Source organism: Pristiophorus japonicus, chromosome 13, assembly GCF_044704955.1.
Source record: "Pristiophorus japonicus isolate sPriJap1 chromosome 13, sPriJap1.hap1, whole genome shotgun sequence".
NCBI classification, from domain to species: Eukaryota; Metazoa; Chordata; class Chondrichthyes; family Pristiophoridae; genus Pristiophorus; species Pristiophorus japonicus.
In genome coordinates this window covers 58,423,315-58,432,725 of record NC_091989.1, presented here as the reverse complement: position 1 = coordinate 58,432,725, position 9,411 = coordinate 58,423,315, and the positions used below count along the sequence as shown (strand labels likewise).

General features: G+C 46.1%; 1 protein-coding gene across 2 annotated transcripts; it reads right to left on the bottom strand.

Annotated features, from left to right (window-relative positions):
- Window positions 1-925: 925 nt before the first annotated feature.
- Window positions 926-1,723, bottom strand: LOC139278007 (neurotrophin-3-like). Of its 2 annotated transcripts, XM_070896660.1 has the most exons (2): window positions 1,580-1,723; window positions 926-1,513 (listed from the first exon to the last, which is right to left on the bottom strand). In XM_070896660.1, the coding sequence occupies exons 1-2, from the start codon at window positions 1,706-1,708 to the stop codon at window positions 926-928; spliced, it is 717 nt and encodes a 238-aa protein (XP_070752761.1). In that variant the 5' UTR covers window positions 1,709-1,723. The 2 variants fall into 2 exon arrangements, with proteins under 2 accessions (XP_070752761.1, XP_070752760.1); XM_070896659.1 differs by having other exon boundaries at window positions 926-1,708.
- Window positions 1,724-9,411: the final 7,688 nt, after the last annotated feature.

The following is a 9,411-nucleotide window of genomic DNA, read 5'->3' as shown; positions in this document are numbered from 1 at the left end:
TTCACCTTTTTCCACAGCCATGATTCGCAGTGAACAGCTCGTTGCAAAGTACAAACCTTTTGCAAAAGATAAAGCATTCAAATACATAGCACCACATAGCAGTTTCCCTTTAACAGACTAGAATATTTAAAGAGGGGAATCATAAGCCGGCTAAATTTGGAATTTGGTGTAAAGTAAAACGAGGGGAATTGACAAGAGGACGGCAAAGAAATGCAGTTCTCCCCAGTTTGAAGAGGATTCATTGTAAGGAGGGTCCAATTCGGTCAAAACAGCAAACGGAACATTTTTTTAAAATCACTTTGAAATTGGATGATGTGCAGAGTAATTTTACAAGAATAGTACGGGGGGAGGGGAGAGAGAGAAGGTTCACAGCACTCTTTTCTCCAGCACTGCAAAGATGGTACAATTCCCTGACAGAACAACTCTCCGGGACTGAGTGGGACATATGGAAGAGCTTTATCTGCGCAGATGGCGTTGCCAGCCTTTTCTCTGATCCCAGCTTCCTTCTCTCAGTCTCACTGCAAATGTCTTTTATGACTGTCAGCCACCGCTCGTGGTTGGGGTTTCAACTGTGTCGCCAACCTTCCAAAAGCCCATGTGTAAATCGCCCCGACAACTACGCTGACTTCAGAGTGGCTGGGAGGAAATAAGAAGGGGGAGGTAAACGCGTGGACCCAGTTAGCAGTGCACAACCACGCGGGTCCAATGACTTTTAATGTTGCTGGAAGCAAGGCACAACTTAGATATCTTGTTTTGGCGAGTTGGAAGAAGCTTTTCTTGTCGGGTGTATTGACGTTTCGTTTAATAAATAAAAACTGTGAACTGTACTATAATATAAACATTCATATGCTACATGCAAAATTCATATAATTTAAAGTAATAATTTATATATTCACATAGAAAGAGGAGGGGGTAGGGGGGTCAATCAGGATTTGCCTAGTTTTCTGGATAATGCACAGAGGCAGGAGGTGTCTATCCTGATCCACCTCCAGCCCACGTACTTATTGTTCTCTGTGCTCAGTGCCCGGACATAGGTCTGGCTGGTTTTGCACTGGGAGTTCCAGTGCTTGTCGTCAATACCTCTGCAGCCGTTCTTGACCGGCTTGGCCTCTCGGCAGCGGGTCTCGTAGAAATACTGTTTGATGGCCGAGCCGCTGGTTTTGATCTCGCCCAGCACGGTCACTTGCCGCCCACGGATGTCGATGGCAGCCGTTTTGTCCGTCACCCAGCGGCTCTCGCTGTCGCACACCGAGTACTCGCCGCGGTGGCCCCGGCGGTCGGCGTACCGCTTCCTCCGGGCTGTTCTGTTGGCCGGCTCCGAGCCCCCGGCCAGATCCTCGGCCAGGTACAGCGGAGGCGGCTGCAAGGGCGGCCGCTCGCTCAGCATCACCCGCGGCGAGTGGTAGCGCTTCTTCTGCCTCAGCAGCTCGGCGTCCACCGACACCTCGATGGGTTGGAAATCTGCCCTTGTAAATCCCCCCGGCGGCTCGCCTCCCCCCCGGCTGCTCTCGCCCTGCTGCCGGCCGTCCCGGTGCTTCTCCTCCGCCCCCTCGCTCTGCCCGGAGAGTTTGCCCTTCACCAGGTCCGCCTGCAGGATCTTGATGATCAGCGAGCTCACCGAGTCCTCTGGAGAACTTCTCTTGCCCATGGTTGTAGCCTGGATGCCACCGAGATAAGTCAGAAGCATGCCGTATAACAGGACAGACATTACTTTGTTCACCTGTAAAATCTGGAGAAAAAAAACAACACAGGCAGGGGTCAGTTCACGTCCACCTAGAGACACGTGTGCAGAGCACAAGTCTTACCAGCACAGTTACTACATGTCAACACTGAAGGAATCACATCTGTCCTGCCCTGAGTCTCACTGTGCATTCAAATTATTCTCACAACTCGACTGGAAGTATCCCAAACCTCGCTGCACTATTTATATTCCAATCTGCAGTATTGTAACAGAGCTGTGTTTGTGAAAACAAAGACTTGGATTTATATAGCGCCTTTCAGGAGCACCGGACGCCCCAATGCGCTTTACAGCCAATGAAGTACTTTTGAAGTGTAGTCACTGTTGTAATGTAGGAAACGCAGCAAGCAATGTGATAATGACCAGATGATCTGTTTTAGTGATGTTGATTGAGGGGTAAATATTGGCCAAGATACCGGGAATAACTCCCCTTAGAATTGCTTAGAAATAGTGCCATGGGAACATTTACGTTCGCCAGAGAGAGCAGAGGGGACCTCAGTTTATCGTCTCATCCGAAAGACTGCACCTCCAGCAGTACAGCACTCCTTCAGTACTAAACTGCAGTGTCAGCCGAGATTTATATGCTCAAGTCTCTGATTCAGAGGTGAGAGTGCTACCCATTGCGTCATAACTGACACTTTAATTGTGCTGACATTGTGCTGATAGAATCCCCATCAAACATTATTCACATTTCATCCAGCTGACCTCATATTTGAGCACAAAGGAAAATACAGTAATGTCATAGTGGTGTAACATGAACTCAAGAGCCACAGGACACTATAATTTGCTTTAATATACAAACTCAACACGTTTCTACTTCCCATTTTGATTATTTACCTAACTTGAGGTACAAATAGTTGTATTACCAAGAGCATAAGTTACGATTTATAGCCCACTCTTGGCACTGACCCAAACCCACATATATAAATTGCAGCCTATGAGCATTCATCAGGTGGTTAAATGTACCTAACCCATGGTCAATGGGTCATAGGCCATAGCCCCGTTGTGGTGGTTCTCTGACCCGCACTCCCTTCGAATGTGAATTTCCATTGGGTGCATGAGGACAGTGAATTTATTCTCATATTTAATGTGTCAAATATTTTTAAAGAGCTTCAAACTTCAGCTATTTCATTGCAGAAATCATCTAATTACAGGTGACAGTAATAATTGTAGCACCTGACATCAAAGCATGCTCACGAGGTTTGGAGGAAAAGGTTTTTGCTGATTGGCCAGAAATTTTGATTTTCTCCCTTACTTGAACCAGGTGTGGGAAGCTGTAGGATGAAGGTTGCCAACCCTCCAGAGTTGTCCTGCAGTCTCCAGGAATCGAAAATTAACCTCCTGGATACTGCTGCCAGCAACCCGGGAGAAAACTCATAGGGGCATTAGAAAAAATGGTGTGTTTTTTTTTCATTTTCGTTAAACACTTTTGTTTAATATCAGAGATGGGGGAAAGGAGGTTTGACTGGACTGGGCAGTTGGAGGTGGCAGAGCATCTGATGAAATCTCCATGAATATATCCAACCAGAGTTGGCAAGCCTACGTAGGACACTGTGTTTAATCCATAATTGCATAATACCTTTTTTATAAACCTCAGACATCGAACCCTTGATCCAGTCAAAAAATCTTACTTCAATTTATTTCTGGAGCTTAACAGCTTGACATGATTTTGTAATGCAGCAGTTCTATTGACCCACATTATGGGGACCCCACTCATCCTACAATATCGCCAAACGTAAACTTACCAATTTACGTAAAACCAATGGCAGTGAAGGCCCTGTGTTGCTTGTGTCTCCTGAACTGCCGCCCGGCCTGCTGCTCCCTGAATGACCTAGTAAAGACACCGAGCCAGTTTAGGATATCAGGGTGAATGTTGTGATGTCATGACATCATGGTGTTGCCAAATCAACCATTCGCACATGTGCAGTTGTCAAAGTATCACAGCTTATCTGCACGGGGCTTGTTCCAGGAACCAGCCGAGATGGAAGTCAACTTGGGTTTAATATCTAAACACCTGTAGGCCACTTTCCTGCGATCTGGACCTCGAGCTTATTGCAGTGTAAAAGCACCTTCAGACACACTAGGTATGCTCACCAGACGCACTGACAGATATATACCTATATTCATTTATGAGCAAGCATCACTGACATCCTGCATAGAACTTGGGTAATTTGCATGGTGATTGTTATGTCAAATCCACAGGGACATTAAGTGACAACTGTGGGATAATACATCCACACTAAATGTACAGTTCCTCCGCCAACAAAAAATGGGGCAATGCCTGCTCAGAAACAGGCATTCAATAATATTTCTGTATCATTTGTTTTCATATGTGTAAGCAGTACTGCCTGGAGTTAGCAATTAGTTTCAAGGAAAGGCACCTCTGGTTATATTATTGTCTATAAACAGAATCTAATAAGATCAAAACCTTCTGGCTAATACCTCAGGTTTGAAGAAAAGATGATGAATGCAAGTCTGTGAGGGAAATGGACTGTGTTCCCTGTGATTGCCTGAACCATTTAGGGGATGTCAATATAGACGGAAATGTGTCCCCAGCAAAGTCCCACAAACAGCAATGAGATAATAACCAGGTAATCAGTTTTAGTGGTGTTGAATTGAAGCTTAAATATTGTCCGGGACACCGGGGAGAACTCCTCTGCTCTTCTTTGAAATAGTGCTACTCTTCAGTCACTGATGTCATCACTGCTCCTGACCCAAACCTGACCCTTCACCTGAGAGGGCAGACAGGGTCTTGGTTTAACATCTCATCCAAAAGATGGCACTTCCAACAGTGCAGCACACCCTCTGAACAAAGCGCATGTATTTAAAAAGGTTTTAAAACCCACCCACAAAGTAAATGGCATCTTAGGCATTTTTCTGAAGCTGTAAAAGCTACTGTTAAGTAATAAAACATCTTGCAGACGAAATTGCCCCTTTTTTCAAGCCCCGACAGGGTTGTAAGGCTTCACCAACCGGGGGCAGGAGAAGGGTGCAACCCATCCGCAATTGCCTCTGGCCGAGGGAAGCAGAAACGGGTTTCCGCCATGCTCCAACTTTCCGCCCGTCTGACGCTCCGACCTCTTTTTGGCTGCTGCATGTGGCTGGGCGGTGCGGCCGCCATTTTCTTTTAATTGTGGGCGGACTCTGCGGTCTGCCGCAGGTTTGGCCGGGCCACCAACATGCAGCCCAGCCTTGAATGCCGGGCCACTGGATCAGCTGAACTCATCTCTGGTGGCCCAGTGAGCGCCACGGAGATCTCACTAGGCCTTGCAGCATTCCCCCCTCTTTAACTGAAGGGGAGGGACGTTGCTACGCGTCAGCCGCTGACGTCATCACCGCCCCGCTCCTGACCCAAACCTGACCCTACACCGCCTCAAACAGCATCCCAAAGCACTGGGAGACACTGTCACAAGTTAAAGAGCTGGATTTTCTGCCTCAACCCTCTGACTCCCGCTGGGCAGAAATAATTCGAATAATTCCAATTATCCGCCGAAACAGGGCGGAGGGCAATTTCCACCCACCCCCACCTCTTGTTTCAGTGTACAGGCTTGAATTTGAAGTGAAGTGAGAGCTGATGGGAGGACTGAGCTCTGATAAACCACTTAAAATACTTTACAGAGAAATTTTAGAGATTTTTTTATAAGGTTTTTTTTCCGCTTTCCTCTTTCTGGGTCAATCTGCTCCTTAAACCCCTCTACCTCTGACCCTGCTTAAAACCCATCTCATCATACTTTTGGTCACCCCTTCTAACTTCTCCTTCCTTGGCTCAGGGGTCTAAATTTCTTTCCAGCTCTGTAAAGCACCTTGGGAAGTTCTTCTGTTAACGCACCATATAAATGCAAGTTTCTGTTATTATTTGTTCTTGTTGATCTGGCCAATTCCTCCGGCAAACATTACTCTGAAACCAGCCCTTGGGAGATGCATGAATGTAACTGTCTCCCATCTTCTTTCATGACGTAAGGAAATGTTTTGGCTCATCTTCTTTGAAACGCTTCCAAAGTAGTATCTGCGATGAGTAATTCAGCATACAGAGGCAAATGTAGTGATTTAGAGCTGATCAGAAATCTGGCCGTGGCAGTCAGTACACTCATTTGTGGCCCTTTCTATCCATTAAGGATGTAAAATTATGCAAGCGCATGGATCAAATGCACTGACTTCAACACCCAGTTTCCAGATATACACTCCTGTTATGCAGAGCTCTATGCCAGGAATGCTAAAGTGCAACATTTACCCCATGAAGCATAACAGGGTAAATCTTTTGCAATGTCTGTGGATCATGAGGGTACATCATGGTGCGGGATTAGCACCCGCCTGAGCAATTCACATCAACACCAATGCATTTTCTGGGACAAGACCTAATTTTATAATTCCTGTTGGCATGCAACTTGCCAGTTACACCGGGTTGCAAATCTGTCCCAGTTGCAGTCACAGAAAGGGGTTTGTCTGTCATTTAAAGGGCAGGCCAATTTTTCCTTGAAAATCATGGGAAACAGACTTAAGAAGAGTTTTTCTGCATATGCCAGACACACCAAAGCAACAAATCTTCCCCTTAGTCCCTTCTTAGGATTTTGGCACAACACCAGCAGGCACAATACGCAGATTTTCTGATGCTGCAGAAGATCTGCATCTGTAACTGGTGAGGGAAAGGAGGGTAGAACCATTTGTTATGCCAGGTTACCCTCCCTACAGGACAATGGCACCACAAGGAGAAATTATGGTCTGCAGCACCAAAAAAGAATGGCACTAATAAAGATAAAATAGTTTCCAGAACCTGAAGAAATCAACCAAGGTAAGGCTACCCATCAGTACCTTGTAACAAGATAACATAGCCACCAGTACCCTATACCAGGGTAACATACCGCACAGTACCCTATACTAAGGTAACATACCACACAGTACCCTATACCAAGGTAAAGGTCTCCACCAGCACCTTGTAACAAGGTAACATATCCATTAGTATCCTACACCACGATAACATATACCAGGGTAATATATCCCCATCTACCCTATACCAGGGTAACATATCCCTATGTACCCTATAGCAGGGTAACACACTCACAAGTACCCAATACCAGGGTAACATATCCCCATGTACCCTATTCCCTTGGTAGTCTGTCGTATCCAACAAAGATGTTGATGTGCTAGTCATCAATGGCATGTGTCTTCAAGTGGCTGTATAGGCCAATTCTGGATGCACATAGTCTCTTGCACGTCGGACAAGAGAAGTTCGATGTGCCTGATGCTGACAGTACTGCCACCTGATGTCGTTTATCTCTAGTGTCCCGCAGGCGTTGACATCGGCTTTCTTCGAAGGTCTGGCAGGCAGTCCTCATGAGGGTTCGCCACTGGATTTTATTAGCTGCTGTATTCTCGAGGTCCTTTGGCCGGATGCCACGTACTGGAGGTTAGCCTTAATACAATCTTTGTAGTGCTTGCGGGGCGCCCCTGGTGTCTTTGACCTTCACAGAGCTCGTCGTGAAGAAGCTGACGAGGGATCCTTGACTCATCCATGCAGATGACATGTCCAGCCCACCGGAACTGGGCTCGCATGATCATCACCTTGATGCTAGTTGATTGTGCTCTCTCCAGAACCACAAAGTTTGACACTCAGTCTTGCCAGCATATGTGGAGTATAGATCTGAGACTGCGCATATGGAAAGCTTCCAACTTTTTGATGTGACGCCTGTAGGGTGTCCAGGTGAGGTGAGATGAGAGAACGACTGCTCTATACACCAACAGTTTAGTTGACAGTCGGATGTGGTGATGACTCAGCACCTTAGTGCGCAAGCGACCAAGTGCCTGGCTGGCTTTACAGATCCTAGCATCAATCTCCTTGTCCATGGACCCATCACTTGATATGATGCTGCCAAGGTACTTGAAGCTGTCCACTGACTTTAGTTGTATACTGCCGATGAAGACTGTGGGAGCAGGTGCTGTGGTGCCAAGGGCAGGCTGATAGAGAACCTCGGTTTTACTAAGGCTGATGGTTTGGCCAAACAATTCTGTTGCCTCAGCAAATTTTCTGAGTATGAATTGTAGGTCACTCTCCTTGTGTGCCATAAGGACGCAGTCATCAACAAAGAGTGTCTCTAGGATGAGTCGTTTCCGTACTTTGGTCTTTGCAGCAAGGCAGCGGAGGTTGAACAGTGAACCATCTAATCGATATTTCAGGTAGACCCCAAACTCCAAGTCTTTTATGGCATGGTTCAAGACGCAGGTAAAGAATAGGTTGAACAGAACTGGAGCGAGTACACAACCTTGTTTCACTCCATTTGAGAAGGCAAATGGGGCTGTGGTTGTGCCGTCTGAGAGCACTTCACCTGTCACGTTGTCATGAAACAGCTCAATGATGTGGACAAACTTCCTTGGGCACCCAAGTTTCGTCAAGATTGACCACAGCGCTGCTCTGTTGACAGTATCAAAGGCCTTGGTGAGGTCAATAAATACAGCATACAGGTCCATGTTCTGCTCAATGCACTTCTCCTGCACTTGTCTGAGTGCAAAGATCATGTTCGCTGTGCTCCGACCAGGTTGAAAGCCACATTGTGCTTCTGAAAGATTTACTTCTGAGACACTAGCTATGAGTCGGTTTAATACTATGCGGGCGATGATCTTCCCAGCAATGGACAGAAGCGATATTCCCCTGTAGTTGCCACAGTCTGCTTGCCCGTGTACCCTATACCAGGGTAACATACTCACAAGTACCCAATACCAGAGTAACATACCCACCAGCGCCCTGTAACAAGGTAAAAAAAAACAACCAGTACCTTCCACCAAGGTGAGGCTACCTGCCAATACCTTATAGCATGGAAATATACCCACCAGCAAATCATGACGGGATTGGACAGGTTAGAGGCAGGAAGAATGTTCCCGTTGCTGGGGAGTTCCAGAACCAGGGGTCACAGTCTAAGAATAAGGGGTAAGCCATTTAGGACTGAGATGAGGAGAAACTTCTTCACTCAGAGAGTGGTTAACCTGTGGAATTCTCTACCGCAGAAAGTTGTTGAGGCCAGTTCGTTTGATATATTCAAAAGGAAGTTGGATATGGCCCTTATGGCCAAAGGGATCAAGGTGTATGGAGAGAAAGCAGGAAAGAGGTACTGAGGTTGAATGATCAGCCATGATCTTATTGAATGGCGGTGCAGACTCGACGGACCGAATGGCCTGCTCCTGCACCTAATTTCTATGTTTCTATGTTTCTAAGTAGATGGGCAAGGTCTGCATATTAAAAAGTGTTTTCATGCATCTATTTAACATTGATTGTTGGCCCATACAAGGTACTCAGACTGCCTAAATGGTAAATAAAAATATTTATTAAAAGTGTCCCTGCCCCTTTAAGAGCCCCTCTGTACATGGAGCTACTGTTTGCACCCACTCCAGCAACATCCCATCAGGAATGATGGGAGATAGTGTTTGCTTTAATTTGCATAAATAATCTGTTTATTTGAATGTTATGAGAGCAATGCACGTATGTTAAGCCCAAATGGAAAGCGCACACATGATATTTGTGTAAGGACCAGGTGAGATCACATGCAGTCCAATTTTAGGATCTTGCAAGCCAAATAGCCCCAGTTGGAAGAAAAGGAATTTCTTTTCTTCACAAATGTTTACAGCAGGTTAGAGCTAGAACTCTAACACACAGCATCTGTGCTTTGGCTTTGATTTAGAAGTGT